The sequence below is a fragment of the Tachypleus tridentatus genome, chromosome 10 (assembly GCF_004210375.1).
Source record: "Tachypleus tridentatus isolate NWPU-2018 chromosome 10, ASM421037v1, whole genome shotgun sequence".
Classification (NCBI taxonomy): Eukaryota; Metazoa; Arthropoda; class Merostomata; order Xiphosura; family Limulidae; genus Tachypleus; species Tachypleus tridentatus.
The window spans coordinates 69713283-69733074 of record NC_134834.1 but is presented as its reverse complement, the minus strand read 5'-3'; the positions used below and the strand labels follow the sequence as shown (position 1 = coordinate 69733074).

Genomic DNA, 19792 nt, shown 5'->3' with positions numbered 1-19792 from the left:
CTTGAGCTATGCAAATAATTTTATTTATCAATTTTATAGTTTTACATGTTTGTATATTTATCAGGAAACAAAGAAATGCTCACAAAACTCCCTCTGACCACATTTAAGAACTAATGCAGAACAGAAGTTTGTTTTCACATAAAGTATGAATTTAATTTCAAAACTATTACCTTAAGAAACAACATTCTAAATTCTAGTCAACAAAAAGTTATTGAATAACTATGAAACTTTCTAACTGTCTCAATAGTAATATTCTCTTAAGATCCCAGGTCATGAAAATCCAACCCAAATTTAGAGAAAAACATCAGAGCTGAAAAATGGATTGTAGGTGCCAGAATATATAACTGTAATCCAATAATATAATCTAAAATGGTTTTTTTCCTCCAATTACAAAACTATATTCATAAGAAAAATCTGTAACATGCCAGGAACATAAACGTAGAAAGAAAGGAGACTGCTTCATCTGTAGCGTTTGTGGGCGCTGCAAACCTTTAGATTCATGCTTGAAAGAAGCGAAGAAATTATGGTGAAAGTGGAAAAAGAAGAGTAATAGGATGGACAAGTGTCCTGAGAGGTCAAGATCAAATTAGAAAAAAAAGTGTATGATATTGGTTCTGGAGAAAAAGAAAACACTGAAGCCTCTAATAAAACAATTATTGCTACATACAGCTGTATCATTTTTATACTTCATGGACTTGAAATATTAAAAAGATTCTGAACAGTATAGTCAAGTGGTTTATTTCTACCACTCAGTGCCTTCTGGGATATAATATTTCAAAATTTGGTGCAATGCCTAGACTCCTAAGTTTTTCAGAACAGGGGATCTTAAAACATTGATCCTTACTTTTCAAGTTGTGTACTAAGTTATCGTGTACAAATTGTATTCAAACCTGATAAAGGCTTACTAATATTTTGCTTAATAAACCTTGAATGTGGGGGCTACAAAAATAAAATGTAGTGTTAGCAATTTCAATTTAGTCAGCTTCTGATTTCACAAACAATATGCCATAACTTTAATAACAAAAATGAGTATCATAATGAAATAGGTTAATACAAAAACTGCTACATAACACCACTACAAACTGGTATTTTTGGTCTTCAGAATAATATATCCACAATGAAGATTTTCTACTTCTAAGACTGACAGGATGGTTTTTATGGCCTTCAGAATAATTATCCACAATGAAAATTTACTAGTTCTAAGACTGACAAGATGGTTTTAAATTCATAATGTTCCTAAAGTATATATGTAGGTTCTTGTGCTTGACTCTGATTAGGTTTTAAGTCTTCATTTCAACCAATAATCATATTTAACTCTCAGAAACTTGTGTCAAAAATAATATATTTCTGCTTGAAAATTTTTGTTTTTGCAACCCATGACATGTAGATACTTTTAAATATCTACCAAAAACATTTGCTTATTCAGATGTTTGAATCAAATAATAATTACATTATACAAGCCAAAAAATATAAAATGATTCTAGGATAAACCTACCAGCATATCTTGAAAGACTTAGTCTTTATAGTTTTTGACAAAAGATAATATGTTTGTTCTTCAGGGTTATGTCCCATCAGTAATTTTGTACTTTAAACAAAAATTCCAAAACTAAAGCAGTAAACAATTCTGCACAAATATCCTTGTGAACAAAAATTAAGCAGGAATTTTGTGTTTTAATCATACTACTAAATATCCATAGAAACTTCCATGACCAATTTTTCAGTTTTATCTAACCTTATTTTAAAAGTTAATATAGCTGATTGTACTTTTGTTTTTGGCAAATAAGCAGTTTTTGAAAACATTAATATAAATTCATAAATATTAAAATAATCCTGTCAAACTTTGACTAATCCTAGGATGTATATCCCCCTACTGTATTTCCTAGTTATTTTATGAAAATAATTATATTCATCACAATTTCTCCCTTTTTTTTTTTTATTCTGCTTGAATTAAATTAATGTGAAAACCAACTTATTGTATTAAAGATAAACTGTATTGTTCTAAAGGTATTGTTTTCAAAACTGCAAGTAACACTTGGAACACCTATAATAACTTGTATTAACTTAATAATCCACTAATGACAGTAAAAAGTATTATTTCAATATTTTAAACTGTTGTTACATTGTTATTTAACAATACAAATTAACCACAGTTCTTTTTTATGCAGCATTAAAAAAGAAATAGAAACAGCTGTATTGTGTTATTAAGTTTAAGGAACAGAAATACTTAATCTGATTTTTTATCCCTTACTGCTGAGTTTCATTGAGTTCACCATTCTCATCAGAGATTTTGGACAAAAACCAGAATCAAAAAGATATACTTTGAAGATCATTTATATTATTTTGTAACATTTGTTACACTATTAAAGTACTAAATGTTTTTAAACAAGATTTCCACAATAATTTTATATAAATCAAACACCTAGGAAGTGATACATTTTAGGTCAATGCTAAAAATATGAGAAGAAAATTCGATTGTCTCAAATATTTATAACACCACTATAAAGGTTCACTTTTATTTTATAAATGGTTCAGAACTGTATGGCATTTCACACACATTAGCAGATGGAAGTTGCCAAACTTCTCAAGATTTCTAAATTTTTTTTCTATAAAAACAAAACCTGTAGAAAGATTTAATTTGAATAATACTTTCTAAATCTGTGTGTCTGTATGTGTGGTGTGTGTGTATACAAATATATATACATATATTCCCTACCCCCACAGTTCCATTAATCGTTATTAACTTGGTGATGTAAAATCTTCTGATAACTGATAAAGTACAGATGTACAACACTTGACAACAGTACAGATTTGAACACAAACAAGCACAAAGCTAACAAGGAAAAAATTTGGTTATTTACTTTGAATACACATTTAAGAGAGATCTTAAACCATTAAATCTTCAGAAAAAGCTGTCATCAGCAGAAGTCCAATAAGACTTAATATTTACACTAATAGAGCTGTACAAGCATAGAGAAGATGGAAAAGTTATAACATTCATCATAACACACACACAAGCACTCCATATGTTTTATTCACTGTTGTCCAAGTGATCCTTAGTCATAATTATACAAAATTACCAGTATGTGTATTAACTGTCACTATTAAATCAGCTTATAACTAATACTTAAATAGGGTTAAATAAGCCACACATGTACATTCACCACTGTATGTATCTAAAGCATGGGAAAGCAATAAAGATGTTGGAGACTTTGGATCAAAGCTGTTTTATCAAGGGATGGCCTTAACCAATAGTGTAACTCATTGTTAAATGTGACCTAAAATCTGCATGCTTTGAGCCCTAAGTCATTATAGATATTAATCCAAATGTTTCTGTTATGGACCCTTCATTGACCTCTTAACCACTATGTAAAAGTTTATTATCATTTCACTAATTTTCTTGACATAGCAAACAGAATATATCCTCTAGTACAACATAACTACATAAATGAATCAGCCACTACAATTATCCTTTGCAGCTGCCAGTCAATGTTTAACCTCAAGTTATGATTTAATCACATGTACTGGTAGTTATAAATATAATTCAGAAAAAGTAGCCAGAGAAAGGCTAGATTACAATTTACATACAATATCACATCAGATTTGAAGCTGATTCAGAATGCAACATTCATAAACAGGTAGTACAGAACATTTTTGTACACCTTTCCCAAGTTTCCAAAGTAATAGTTAATAATTTTCTGCAAACCACTTCTGTTCATAAGTAGAAATCATTTCCTTATACTCACAATATGTAAATACTGATAAATGAAAAACATTTCAAAGAGAAATATTCTGATGGCAAATAACACTCCACAAAAGCTGATTTCAAGGTGTGTTTATGAGACTGAATTTTCTTTTCTTTTAGATTTTCATTTGAAATGTAAAATTCATTCAAAATATGCAGTGACAAATACCATTAATAATTTTTAATCAATAAAAATAAGTGTCTGCACTTTAAGGTGTAAGAATACATGCAAAACAAAATGTTTTGTCTATTATCTAAAAAGAATATTTATACTTCTAATATTTGAACTGACACCATCATTGTTTTTCTCCATCTTATGGTTTTATCAATCTAAAGATTTATTTTGTAGTTGTAGCTGAGTTTTATGGTTATCTGCAATTAGACCAGTACTAGATGAAATCCTAACAATAAACAAGAACAGTCTGGCTTTTGGTGGTGGAATATTTAAGCTGTGAATTCCATGCAAAATGAGGTTAAAGTGAACAGAGAATGGCCTGTAGTAAATTCATATGTAGGTTCTTCATTATCAAAAGAACTGTTAACTTTATTTTCATTATAGCAGAGACAGGTAATTTTAAATGAACTACTGCTCTAACATACCAGTTTACCATAGACTGCTGTCCTTTTAAACTTAAACCAAATAAGCGAATGATTCATAATATGTACTATTCAAAGATATTACTAGGAAAGTAAAATTATATTTTTGGATTAAATTATTTTTAATCTGATTTTATTACATGCTCTATACATTCACATGTAGTGATTATAAATTTGGTTGATAGGCATTCAACACCTCATTGTCAAAACCATATATACTCAAAGTCAGTGGAAGCCTGGAAAGAAATGTGGTATATATCTAAGAAATTATAGCAAATGACTCCTGCACATGGAGCTACTATTCATCAACTTATTTAAATATGTGTCTCCAATAAAGTAAATTACCAATACATCACATCTGTATACCGTTCATTATCACTGAATTAACAATGTCAATGTAGCAAATGCCTTAAGGGCAAATAGTGAAAGAAGCTGATGTCCATAACACAAAGAGAACTAGATTCTTGTAAATCAATTTTAAAATAACCATTGAGTTATCAGTGTATTACAGTTATTTTTATTTTTTACAATATTTTAAAATAAGGGTTTTTTTTATGTAAAACATGCTGCCTCTCTCTGGCAGTGTGTAGCTTTTAATATCTTTGTTACATTTTATTAACGATGACTTACTAAACATTTGTGTACTTACTGATTTTTATAGCATTTATCATGCAGTTTCTAAATGAAAGTTCACTCCTCTTTAATATTGTAGAACATCTGATACATGTTTCAACAGTTTTGTAATATTTAAGTCTGTCGTATCTTTCTCACCACACTTTCATACTCACAACACACAAGCAGACTGTAGGTTTGTCAGACAAATCTAATTGCTAAATCACAAATTCAGGTACTTTATTAAGTTGCAAGGTAGCATACCAACCCTATACTGTAATTTACATAATTTAGCTTAGCAAAGCCAAATAGTAATGCTCTAACACAGCCAATCTAGGAAAAGCACATGCATCACAAGAAATGTAAAAAAATAAACTGCAAAGTCTGTGCTGACATCTTGTAGTACATTTAGACATATACTTGTCTTACTGATGATAGATGATGAAACACCGCAAAGAATTAGTGCTGCTGTAACCAATGATGCAGAGGTTGTCCTGGAAGCTGCCTGAAGAAATTATTTAGAGATAAATAAAAGTAACAAAATACAATTAATGTGATTACTCAAAATACATTTATAAAAATTACATAAACAAATTTATGTTCACTTAGTATTTTTTTAATTCCACATATCACATTTTTAAGTAATTCAGGAATTATACAGCCCATCAACAGATCCAAAAATGTAAAATAATTTATTGTTTACTAGCTGCTAAACAAGAATCCCTAAAAAGACTTAAAATAAAGAACACACTCTCAAGTCAGTGACTCAACATTCTCCAATTCAATAACTAAAAAACATAAAAGTTTGAAAAATTTTGTACTACCCAAAAGCTGTCCAAAATATATTTACAATGTAAAACTGCTTAAATATATTTTGAAAAGAAACTAGGATATAATGTCACTGTTATGACTAAAACTTGAATAACAAAATACTCTTAATAATTATAATTGTTCTTGTACATTAGGCTTCAACATGATTTTATGCTAATTCTAGAATATATCCATTCAAGTGAAAAATCTATAAGAATCCTGTATCTTTTTTATATCTTAAAGCATGTAGATTTCAAATTTGTACATTTTCATAAAACAACTTACTTCCCCCAGTATTGAAAATTATATTAATATAAAACTCTTACCAACCATTACTGGTGGTTCTTAATTTCCAATACTAAAATAATTAACTTCTTACAAAAAATGTACACATACTTTTATTCATGCATACAAGATTGTTAAGTAAAACACTGCCATTAACACTAAAATTATTCATGTTCACTGGACAATTTGAACAACAGTAGGTGGGAATGATTTCAAGCTGTAATAATATAAGTTTGTGAAGTCTGAATATAAGAGAGGAACACAAAACTACCTTACAATTTTCAAACACCACAGAAGTTTGTTTTATGAAAAAATACAAACCAAATAATAAAAAACATACAGGACTACAATACAGTTTTTTACATGTACCTTAAATTGTCCATTTCAAGGCATTTAAGATGCTACCTCAACATATTTGATAAGCACAGTACTATATTTATTGTAAAGCTTGACAATTAGTGTTATTTGCTAACTGATTAGGCAGTGTAATCATTATTCAATTATGTTTCATCAATGAGTTAGTACGTTGTTGCTCCAACCATAGTTTGTATAAGCAAAAAATAAATAAAATATTTTTTTATTTATTTAAACAGTGACTTCCATAACTGACTGTGGGTACTTCAAGCCAGTTGTCTTCCTTGTAATAAGCAGTTCAAGTATAGTTACAGTGGCAGGTACCCTTTGTAGCTTTACTATAGTAAATACAAGGCTAGCACACTTGTTGTCAATATTCTAATTAATATGATAGTTTGAATGATAAAAATAATAACAATTGTAATACCTTAGTTTCAATTATTTGATTAATTTTGTGGCAATCTATTTAATACTAATTTCAATTAATCAATTGTCAAAGTTATCAGAGAGAAATAATTAGAAGCTAATTTTAAACAGTTGATCATTTTCATGGTGATAGATTTAATAATAATTTTCATTACTCATTTGTTGGAATACTTAAAAATAATAATTTAAAGTGTTACTTTTATTAATCTATTTAATCATAATTAAAATTAATTGATTTGTCTATGCAACACTAATCAGTGTAACTGTTGCACACGTGCAATCTATCCATTATATTACCCAGCTCTAATATACTGTTTACTTCACATACATACTTTACACAACTGAGTTTTCTTGTTATATTGTATAGCTTGGATACGAGTAAGAAAAAGATATTTTCTAACTTATACATTCACATTCTATGGACGCACTATTTCACTAAGAAAAGGCCTATGTTTAATCAGTTAAGCTATAGGTATTCACAGACCTTATACTTCAGTTTTAATGTTATTATTAAACAAATTAACACTTATTCAGCTCAACCTCAACATTTTCTGTTCAAATGGATTCCATTACAAATTGTAACAGTTACAGCAAAAGCTGATATTCATAAAATGTAATTTCCTATTTCTAGATTTAGTTAGTAATTTGCTAATTGCCAACAATTATTTCAAACTCCATGATCATAATTTACATAAATATAATAGTACTGTCTATGTCAGTGTAACTACTTCAGAGGGTGTAGATGGATATTCACCAAAACTGGTATGAAGATTCATTAAGTCCATGTAAGGGTACATACAAATTTTCAGTTTTGCAATTTTTATGGGCTTTTTTATTGGATTTTTTACAAGTAATTCCTCCCCTGTAGATGGACTTTCACCAAACATGATATGCAGTTTAATTAAGTTCATGGAGAGATGCATCCAAACTTGCAGTTTCGTTTTTTTCTTTTCTTTTTTCAATTTTTATGAGCATTTTTCAATTCCTTTTACAATTACATACAAGGGAAGCAACTTTTTGTGTCCTAAAATAACCTTTCACTAATTATGAATTTACATCAGTTCTGACCATGGGACAGGTAGTCTAGCTAGTACTTGATATCATAAGAAGTATATTAATTATTTTTCCAGGTATTATAGGACTTCCTTTATTCTTACAATAAAAAGCGAATCCTTATAACAAGTGAATAAGATTTCAGTTAAGCACGTTTACACTTTACCAGAGAAATGTACAAAAACACTATAGTTTAAGGAATTAACTCTCCACTTTTTTAAAATACTCAGTAGAGCTTAAATGCTTTACAAGTACACAATCATCATATTTGAACTATTGTTTGAAAGGTTATCTGCATGTCTCTGCTCTAAGGATATGTTAATAGTTGAATGTAGCATTACAAAGACTTACCAGCTGTATTCTAGTTTAATATTTAACTTTTAAACTATTAAGTAACTAAACAGGCCAAACTGTATAAAAGGAAATACTTTGTTAATACAAGATGTACTATTAAAATGCAGAATAATTTACACAGCATAAACCTTATGTACCATTACTTTTCAACCTTTACCTAAACAGAAAATAGCATATTTCATGCTTTCAGAATCTTTATGTAAACAAAAGCATTTCTACTTAAGACATATATAGCTAATTTTATTTTTATACAGAGTTTACTGCTCTGAATGATTTATACTTACCTTGAAACTTCCTTTGATGTAGCAGTACACATGTATCATCAATTCTGCCAAGAAGAATGGCACAAACACGGACTGAAATAAATACAATCTAACATTAGTCACAAGTTAGCTTGGAAGTTTTCACACATTCCAATATAAAAAGAAAAATTAAAATGACAAAATATTGACCTTCTAACAACACAATGATAGAAATGAGAAACTGCCACTGACAATGTAAAAATAATAATAAAAAATGTTGAGGTTTATAATTCTAGCATTATTCAGTGACTTAAATGAAAAAGCAAAGTTTGAAGGCACTTTTCAGGCATATGTTAACAAGCTTCAATTAATTTAAACAAACAGTGCAAGTGGCAGTAAGGTAGGAAATATAAATCCAAGAGACCATGGCAGAATACTCCAGCTTTTGTAACATGTTTATTTCCTTTTCAAGCTATAATCCCATAATATAATTTTGGCTCCACTGATTTTTTTTCTTATATCCCCATCAGCACCTCAATGTGAACACTAAATATTTACCTTCTTCAAACAGTCTCATTTTTACTTCTTCAATGAAGTTTTTAGTTCTATATTGTCACTTTTCTGATATTTATTTGAAGTTTTGTTTATTATTAAATCTTACAAGCTTCTTAGAAATGGTAAAAATATATCTAATAAAATAAAACTAATGTGAAATACACAATTATTAAAATCCAAATTTATATCCAGAAACGGCTCGTTTGGGTTGAGAAAATATTTGAATATTTTCTATGTAAAATATTTTCTCAACCCAAACGAGCCGTTTCTGGATATAAATTTCTCAACAAGTGGGTTTCTCAACATCACTGAAAATCCAAATTGTGTGTATGCATGCACTTCTTTTAATAGAAACTTTGAAATATTTCATATATATAAAATCACTCATGCCAGCTAGATTGATTTTTATTTTAAACTGCCATGATTAATTTATGCTTACTTTACTAGTTTTTGACTTGAATTACAATTTTACATTAAAATTATTCTATAGAATTACACATATACTAACATTGTGAAATCTGTGAACCCTATAATACAATACTTATATATTAACCTATAATTACATTAAGTTTATTCAGTAAAGAAATAATTCTTTTCTTGTTTTGATGAAAAGCATGTTCTGATATTCTATTTCAGTGGAGAAAAAAAAAAAGAGATACTGTATCACGGCATTGAGTACAAAGAGCCTGAATCCAGAAGTGCTACATTCCTTATTATTTCTTTTGTGCTTTTATATTATATATTTTTAACAAACAAACAAACAAAGTTGTTTGTTTCATGAACTCAATCAATCTGTAATTCAAACTTGCAGTATATGTATGGCTATAACCTGATTTTTGTTTACCCTAAGCTCTTCCAGAAACATCCCACTGTGATTTATTACTTTTCACACACATAGGATCTAAAAGTACAGCAATAAAAAACATAAAAGAAAGTAGATGTAAAAAAAAGTTAGAAACTGAGATCATTAGGAAAAATACTTGTTCTACAATCTCCTGTAATTCATGAGAAACAATATTGATATTATTCACTTTATTTCATAATTTTCCATATTTCATTTCACTGTGTAGAAATATTTAATAAAACTGTTTTCTTCTATTCATTACTCTTAAGATATTTATTGAAAGCTTGATACATTGCATAAAGATACACTTAGGTTCAGAGTTAAGTATGTATGTTTTCATACTTCCAAGATGGGTCAAATTAGCCCACTTTGTGTAAATGTATAATAAAGGCCATGTTTTTGCAAGTTTCTATGCAAGTTTTCAGTTTACATCAAGCACACCAACATTATTTATAAAATACAATGTGATAACTGCCACAACTTCTATATTGGAGAAACAAGTAGAAAAATGGAAACCAGATTCAAAGAACATAAAAAGTCACCTTCACACGTTTTGAACACTGCAAGTCAAATAAACACAACATAACCATAGAAAACACTCAAATACTAAATAAAGAAACAAACATAAACAAATGCAAAATTAAAGAAGCCTTACTTATACAACAACTTAAACCCAAAATAAACCAATATAAAGGAATGCCTTTATACCTATATTAATATAATAAAATAAATAAATTATATATTCAAACATCTAACACCGCCCTCTACATTCCGACACTCGGTTACACAACCCCTTCCAAACATGTGGTCAGCTTCCGGCCAGTTACCTCTTTTTTTGTGAACCTGACGATAACCGAAGAAGGTCAAAACGTTGTTCACTCTTCTATGTAAAATATTTTCTCAACCCAAACGAGCCGTTTTTGCATACATATTGTACTAGCACATGATGTGGCAAATTTGATTTCCAGATATATCAGCCAGCAAGAATCACCATCCAGGGAAAAACAGATGATCCAGATGACCAAATCCATTCTGTAAATGTACAGGGAGAAAATGGAAGAAGAGAGGTTCCATGACATGATATGATTGTGAGAAGAACCCCAAAATGGATCAGTGCATACTACGTAATAGAGGACAGATCAACATAAAAGATCATATCTTTTCTTCCACCTGGAGGTCACAAGTTTTAAGAAACAAGAAGTCATGGAATAAAATAATGGAAGATCTATGAATCAAAATACAGAAAGCATCCAGTGCATAAAAGATCAGACCCATCAATACCATAAACAAGAAGGAAATAGGTTAGAGAAAGAGAGGGAAATGGAACAAGGATAAAGTGGCCAAGATTTGAAAGAGGACATGGGTAACTGCATGTAGCACCATATCAATGTTCCAACTGGGCAAAGGAACCAGATGATGGGGATGGTGAATTAGAAAAGACCAGAATAAAGTAGAAAAACACAGAGAAAAGACTGAACCACAGCAAAAAAAAAGACAAAAATTAGTCAAAGCAGCCACCAAAAAATACAATGATAGAAACTGACACAAGCCTTTATTGAACAAGGTAAAGGAAACAAAAAGATGGGCAAATAATAGAATAGCCTGGTGGTAGAGAGAGATGGATGGAGTAGCATAAAAAAACATACTCCTGCTGTCAATAGGCAGAGAGTAGAAGAGCAGCACAAGTGTTATAAAAGAAAAGCTATGCAGTCAGAGAAACAAGAGACCAGACAAATCCCACATGTGGAGACAAAAGAACAATACTTCTATGTGAAAAAGAGACAGATGAAGTTGAAGCCAGAGTGAACAAGGAGGAAGCAGAGGAAGAGATGCCCTCGATGCCATTCCAAGGCATATGAGAGAAGACAAAAAAGAGGGTATATATAAAGAAAGATATGAGACCAGTCCTGGCAAAGGGCATCCACAGTCATAGCTGCTGGCTTAAGTATCAGGGACTAAAAAAGAGAATTTGATATTAAGAGAAATTGTAAAGGCCTAGATCATTAGGAACAAATTCAATAAAATACTATAGGTTATAGTGACCACTTTGTGGAAAGAATCCTGTTTAATTATGAGCATTGATCTACCACCAATGCCAAAGATCCAGGAATATCACAGACTAACAGATGAACCTCATGTGAGTAAGCCCTAAACAGAAAGTAAAAGGTGCTGAAGCAAAGAACATTACAGCTAGCTCCACCCTGACAACTGATATAAAAAGTGCCTGTAGACAGTTGAAGTAAATCATAACCAAGTAAACTCCATGATAAAGTTGGAAATAGGAACACATCCATGGATGGCCAAGAGTTCCAAAACATTTATGTGGAATGCCAGTTCCAAAACAGACTAAATCTGAGGCTGTTCAGTCATTCAGAGATGGAAATTCATTTTGGGAGCAACAGCAGGCAAATATTCAAGAATAGAAGAACAGCAGCATCATAAAAGAGAATGAGAAATTTTCTATTGGTCATTCAAAGCCCGTTGAAGAGGCCTCGTGTGAGTCTGACCTAGAGAGGCAAGATGTTCCAGAGATGCTATATTATCCCAAAAAGATATAATCTCTTGCAAAGGAAGTATAGGAGAGGCAATGATAGATGTGACTAGATGCTCCATGACCCATAGAAGGGGGAAGGCTGAGCCTAACTTATTTTAAGAACTGAAAAAAAATAAAATACTCCAAAGTGGACCAAAAATTAAGTCTGAGGCAGGAAGGATACAAAAAACAAGACCAATCAACCCAGACAAGCATGGTAGCTAATGAGAGGTGGTAGAGAGATGAGAAATGGCTAGAGGAGTGGAGGGTTCATAAGGTTGAGGAACAGATGTGGGATCATGAGAAAAAGAAATCAAGAAGGAAAGGGACAATTGGTATCAGACAACCTCAAATTGAGATTCAGTAGTGTTGGAAACACCTAGAAAAACCTAAAGGCAAAATAAAGAATACAGACAAATGAAGACAAACTGTAAAGAAAATCATACCATGCTGCAGAAGGTTAAAACAAAAGAGGAACCAAGTAATCAGGGTCAAAGCAGAAGATGAAACCCTGACTATAGTACTGAATAAGACCAACCACAGACCCCCAGAAAATCTATCACGTTCACAGTGGAGGACTTCACATTGGAGACAGAGGAGTTGACAAAGGAAACAGGTAATAAAAAAAGAAATGCAGTAAAATTTAGCATCAGAGACTATTACTAGAAAAAAGTGTCCAGTTCACAAGGCAGGTACAAAATACTCAATGAATTGGAAATCTAAAAACAGAAAAGGGAAACAGCCAGTGCTTTCTCTGCTTAAAAAAAAGAAAAAGAAAAGTGATGCTGGTTCTCATATATACAAAAAATTAATAAATGAGAACATACTGAATTTCTATAGAAAATTCCAAATTTTCATCATGTTATTATTTGATGCAATATCCCAACATCATTCTTTGCTTTTGGTAACTACTGCCGAATGACGTTTTCAGAGCCACCACCGCTCCATGTATTTTTTTTTTGTCAAAGCAAGGAAAGAATGGGTGGTTCAACAGGTTTAATAAACAAAAGTATAAAAATGTTTTTTGTTGTTGACAAAGCTCTAGTTAGGGTGACAAATTCATCTGCAAAAACCTTCATTTATATTCACTGGAAGAAATGAGAATAGTACTCAGTTTTGTGTTTCAAATACTGTAATTTTTCCAGAACTGTTTTTTCAATTAAATTCTGAGAAAATCCATGATTCATATAAATTTCATTTACATGAAGTCTTTCTTATTATTTTCTGACCTCCATGTTGCTGAACATTAAATAAGAATTAACATTTGTCAGTCAATTTTTTTTTTTTATCAAGCATGATGGCACACACTGAGCTACATCACCACCTTCACTATCAAGCAACCTGTTTGCAATTGACTTTTTCAAAGTTCTGTGAAAAGCTTTTAGATTAACTGGGATTTTCTTTTTGCAATCTTTTTATGATGTGAAACTCCCTGGAAGTGAAGATTTTTGGTAGTATTTTTACAGTATGGGCTTGGAATCATTTATCTTTCTTCAAAAATTTGTACAATAGATTTTACCTTTTGATCTGCCTTGTACAAATCTATGTTGCACTCTTGTAAGACCATAATAATTTAGATAATTCTTGGCATCACCACCTCGACTGAGCATCTTCAGAACAAAACTATTTATACCCAAGACACAAACATGTGTGCATACTTTTATCTTGACTGAGAAAGTGCTGTAGAATTAATGGCATCAAATGTTTTTGTCCATTTTCTGACTTATTTTGTTTGAACAAATTTAAGTCCAGATCTGCATATATAAACTCAAGTTATAGTCACTTGATGCCCAGTCTAAAGTGTTTCTCAGGACTTAGTACTGTGTTCATCCAGGCCAGCTCTCATCTGCTCCTGCCCATTTTAAACTTGTCAGTTTAAGTGAAACCACTAGCATACATCTATTGATACCAGTCTCATCTCGTAGATGTTAAAACAGTGACCAGATATTTCTCATTAATGGTATGCTAATCCTATCTGATACTTTACACCACATGCTGCACCAACCATCATACACATGTTGAAACAAAGAGTATGCTTTCAACTCCTTTAAATTATGTCACTTGTAACATTTCTAGTTTGGTATCTCTTTGATCTTGTGAACAAAAGATTTGTTCAAAGGGGAAAACTCACATATTTATTTTACATACTTTTTCAAATTTTGATAACTTTTCTTCCATTTTTCAATATGAGAAATGGTGCCAGTATGTACAGTAGTGCATGCAATCTCAAAAAATCCTGGAATTGAGAAGGATGAGGCATTTGAGAGTGGCAGTGAAACTGATTGAAGAACATGTCAACATGGAGTCATATGCCTAAAGGTAAAATCAAGTAATCCTCAGTATAATAGTCACATATTAAATAAAAGGAAGAATAAAAAACTTAGGAGAAGGAAGAAGTACAGACAAAAACCATGTAATAAAATCCACAGAGAGATCTGGTGAAGGAGCATTATCCTCAATAGGCAAAGAGGTAAGAATGGCATCAATCATAATTCACGTCATGGGCTCTTTGATGCCATTCTTACCTCTTTGCCTATTGAGGATAATGCTCCACCACCAGATCTCTCTGTGGATTTGATTACACCCCTATACTGTCTGTGGTGTCAGCAACATCTTCAGAACTCCAGAAGGAAGTTGTAACTTTAACTTATGTCTCAGAACAACTGGTATGGGTATTAACACTTTTATTGATAAAGAGAGTACATCATCTTCAAGTTAAGAAAGAGAGAATTTGCAAATGACCATTGCCAGACATGTTTTAGGGGTGACAGTATAAACGGGTAGGGTACAGGATTGTAGAGAGCGTTGCAGTTGGATGTTAAGTTATTAATTAGTATAGGTACAAATATGTTCTTTTATATTGGTTTTAGTTGCTGTATAAGTAAGGCTTCTTTAATTTTATGTTTGTTTATATTTGTTTCCCTACTTAGTATCTGGGAATTTTCAGTGTAGTTTTTACACAGTATGGACTTTAGTTTTGTACCTGGTTTTTTAATACATTTGATGTCTACTGGAATGTACTGTTTTAAGTTTTTCTCCAAATGTTGATTATATTTTTGCTAATGTCAGGAACATATGGTATGCAGCAGTATATGTTTTTGTAGTTTGTTGTATCTTGGGATTTATTGTTGTTTGTTTGTTGTTGGTCTAGGTGTGTGTGTAATTTTTTCCATGTTATTTTGAGGAAATTTGTTCATGTTGATGAAGTGTTGTTTTATTTTGTTGATTTCATCGTTAATTTTATCAGGTAAACATAGTTTTGTGGCTGTGTTTATTTGGTTTCTTAATATGTTGTATTTTGTTTTGTTTCATGTCCTGAGTCCAGGGAATGTATAATCCAGTATAGGTGATTTTTCTGTGGATTTCTGTTTTGAATTGTGTATCAGCTCTAGTGATCTTGAGGTTAAGAAATGCCATTTAGTTAGTTTTTTCCTGTTCACAGGTGAACTTAATGTTGGGGTGTAACAAGTTAATGTGATTGAAAAAACTAAGTGTGTGTTTTGTAGGTGTGAATCATGCAATTGTATCATCAACATACCTGTATCAGCATAGTGGTGGGTATAAGGCTGAATTAATCTTTTGAGAATAAGTGTTAATACCCATACCAGCCATTCTGAAATACATTTTTATTTCAATTGGGTTTCTTGTCATCAAGAACTTTAACTTGAGAATTTTGGTACTTCTCCAGATAAATTTCTTTTTGTTAGCTATTCAGTGATAATTTATTCTTAAAGGAAACTTAAACTAAAAGGAAACCAAATAAACTTAACATTGTGAAAATGCAGCACGAACCTCATGAAATTGAATAAATTTAAACAAAGTTAAAGGAATATATCCATTTAAGACAATGCAAAGGATAAGAGTGAAGTTAATTTTCAATGCAAATGCTTAAGTTGAACCATTATGCATGGAGAATATGTCACCCTCCTACTTGTGCAGGACATTATGCACCATTGCAGTTCATGTTACATGCATCAGGTGGGAGATAGCCCAAAGCTAGACATTAGTGTGTTTGTTTTTCTTATAGCAAAGCAACATCAAGCCATCTGCTAAGTCTACCAAGGAGAATTGAACCCCTGATTTAAGAGTTATAAATCTGAAGATTAACAGGGTACTAGTGAAATTTGCAAAATCTCAAAGGCAGATGCACAATGAATAGCTATTGTGTGAAGAAAGTTAAGCAGGATGTTTTGAAAATATATACAGAATTTCAGAACTCAAACAAAGGATGTTTCTTAACCTTTCTTCATTTTAAACATGAAAAAAATGTCAAAGTTTCTGCTTAGTATACTCAAATACCTGTTTACATACTTAGTGTAACACAACCTAAATATTAAGTTTTTAGATTAATCTGGCTCTAGAAGTGTTAGGAATTAAAATTTTCTACTCTAAACAAAATTAAAGTCCAACTCTAGCACTAACAACTAAAATTTTAATAACAAATGTAGAAAAGCAAGTATTGTAGCTTTACTTCTCATGTTTGCCCTACAGTAATGTCATAAAAGTGGTTAAAAAAAATGAAATTTAATGACAAACCTGACACAACGGCAGATTACTGAAAACCAAAAGCAAGAAAGAAATAATTCCTGCTAAAATCAGCATCAGGAGAGCTCGTAGTGATGAAATACTTAGTGAGGAAAGTTGAAGTGTGTCCCATACTAACTGAGTGCAACTACTTCGACGACGTCCATCTGCTTTGGAACGGCTGTAGTTACGACTTTCTGCATCTGAAACTTTCTTGGGAAATGCATTTGAAGCAGCACTTCTTTTTCTCAATGTTCCATTAGATGTGTGGCTACCAGTACTTAGAAATGGTATAGAAGACTTAAAGTTACTGCTCGAAAGATTAGTCCTATCAGCATGTATTCCTGATGTAGCAACTACATTAGATTTAGACCAATCTGAGTTATCTGAAGAAACACTGTCTTCTTGCTGAACTTGTTTATTTAACTCTGTGGGATTAGAGTAAGCATCTGAGATCAGGTTGAAATCAGTTTTGGTTTTGGATGACCCATTTGTTCTCTCAGCAGAATATAATTGATCAGATAGTTTGAATGGTTGTTCTTGAGAAGGTTCATCTGAGATATTCATACATTTTTCTAAAAAAAAGAAAGAGCAAAAGATATATTTTGAAAGCTATTGAACCAATATATTTAGTAAGACTTGTACAAACACATCCAAATTATTGAAAGCAATCTACACTTAAAGTAAGCCAAGTTAGTTTGATTTGTTTTCTTCAAACATTACTTGCCTACTAAAATAGATGGATACAATTTCTAAACAAGTCACAAATGTAACACTTGACAGCTATCAATGCCAGTGCCAAATACAAATATCATATTAGTATCACATGTTCCAAGGCACAAAACTTAATGTCTTCATGATATAACAAGATATTTTAGATGCTAAGTATGTTTATACTAATCTTTAATAAATGTTATTTAGAAATGTAATTTCTTTTTCTATGAACCAATTGGGTATTTTATGTCTTATGACAATTGTATTACTATGGCTAAGCAAGTGTTATAAATGTATGACACTCACAGCCGTACATTGTGATTTGACTTGCTGATGTGTGAAGAATAAACTTTAGCAAACTTACAATACTTACTTGTCCACTGTTCGAGGGAAGTGGGACCTGAAAAGGTGTAAAATTTGTGCAGGTATGAAATTGATTACAATTATGGATAACCCCCTTATAAAAGTATACACAAGTAGTAAATTTTAAATTCTTATGCAACATTAACAGTAAATACCAAGATGGCAGATAATCTGTAGCAAATTCTCACTAAGAGCCACTCTTCCATCTATTGCTTTAGTACACTATCCTTATCAAAATTTAAATTATCTCTAACCCTAACAGCAATTTCTTTAATACATCAAAATTATCTGCATTTAACCTAGTTTCAATTACTTCCATTATATCAAAGTCCTCATTTCCATATAACTTACACTACATTGTTACAATATTCAGTGCTTTCACTTGTACAGAAATTAATCATGTGGTACAAAAAAAACACTTCCTGTCAGACAGAAAAAAATGTAGTGTAATGCAAATGGGTAAAACTCAGTTTTAAGTCTGAAAACATAAAATATGTTTAAAATAATAGCATATTTACAATAACTGTAACATGGGAAAATGTGCAATCACAAGAAAAAGTTCCATACAGTGCAATGTTCAAAGCTCTCAAAAATTGAATACCAAACAAAAACTAAATTTAATATACATAAAACATGAGAGAAACTACACTATATGAAGTTTAGGAAAATAATTTCTTGCACTTGTTATGCTTTCATGAACACAATGAATGTTTTGATGAAGTAGTAGTTTACAACTGAATATTTACTGTAACAACATTGAGTTGCTAGTCATTCTTTTTTTGCTATTCAAATGGTCAGGTTCAGTATGAAAATTTTCTAGTCCTAAGAAGACACAACCCTAAAAAGGCTAAGAAAAATCACTACAAGTTAGTGAGAGATGGTCTGTAACAATTCAACACAAGATGATGCACTATACTGCTTTTATAATACTTACCTTAATTTAATAATTCACGACCTAAAACTCAGATTACACATATACAAAGAGGACAAAGGGTCTCTTAAATTTGTAGGAGCTATTTATAGATAGGACACTTGAAAGCAAGATAAGTTTGCACTTTCAGTGTTGTCAAATTAAACATTTTGCTTTAAGATCTACAGGTTTTAACAAAACTGATAAATTGTTATGCAAAACAGTCTGAATACTAATTATGCTGCTTTTTCTTCTCCCCCCCCTTCCTGGAGATCACATGAAAGGAGGTGACAGGCTGAAATGCAATTTGCAAAGTGTATACTGATGTTTTTAGTTTGTTGGATCCAATTTTTTGAAACCACAAAATGGTTCATAAAAAAATTTAAAAATGTTTCATTTCATCAATTTTACATACCTATTCAGTAAAATAGGTTTTAATACCAATATATATAGTATCAACTGATTTTTAATATGTGATATGTAGCGTAAAATACAGTAAATTTGGGAATACAGATGAAGATTAACTTAACGAAAAAGGCAAGAGTGACAATCTAACTACTAGTACTCGGTTTCACAAATTTAGGTCGACAGTGTCAATGCTTGTACTTGTACTGTTGAGGCACAACTTTTTAAGTATTAATAACCTTTAAATTTTATGTAAAATAATCATTTTCACTTTCAGGCCACTGTGAGAAAATCATTACCTTGAATTATATTAGATGATAAGCTACAACCTTTTGATGTACTTCTTTCATAATCTAAAATTTTCTGCCATCTTGCTTCTGAATTTTCAAGAATTTTTCTTCTGCGGATTTCTCGTCGACGAGCAATATCATCAGTATTCGCCATATTGTTTCAGATAGACCAACATTTA

General features: G+C 31.1%; 2 protein-coding genes across 2 annotated transcripts in view; one reads left to right on the top strand and one right to left on the bottom strand.

The window, feature by feature from the left end:
• Window positions 1–724, top strand: part of Polr3D (RNA polymerase III subunit C53) — a 17983-nt gene extending 17259 nt beyond the window's left edge. Inside the window, exon 10 of the mRNA XM_076461947.1 lies at window positions 65–724. The gene's annotated coding sequence lies outside the window, so the exon portion shown is untranslated. The remainder of the gene's footprint in view (window positions 1–64) is intronic.
• On the bottom strand, window positions 2–19792 carry LOC143229509 (uncharacterized). Its single transcript, XM_076461950.1, has 4 exons — window positions 19623–19792; window positions 16944–17506; window positions 8518–8589; window positions 2–5456 (listed from the first exon to the last, which is right to left on the bottom strand). The coding sequence occupies exons 1-4, from the start codon at window positions 19765–19767 to the stop codon at window positions 5271–5273; spliced, it is 966 nt and encodes a 321-aa protein (XP_076318065.1). The 5' UTR covers window positions 19768–19792; the 3' UTR covers window positions 2–5270.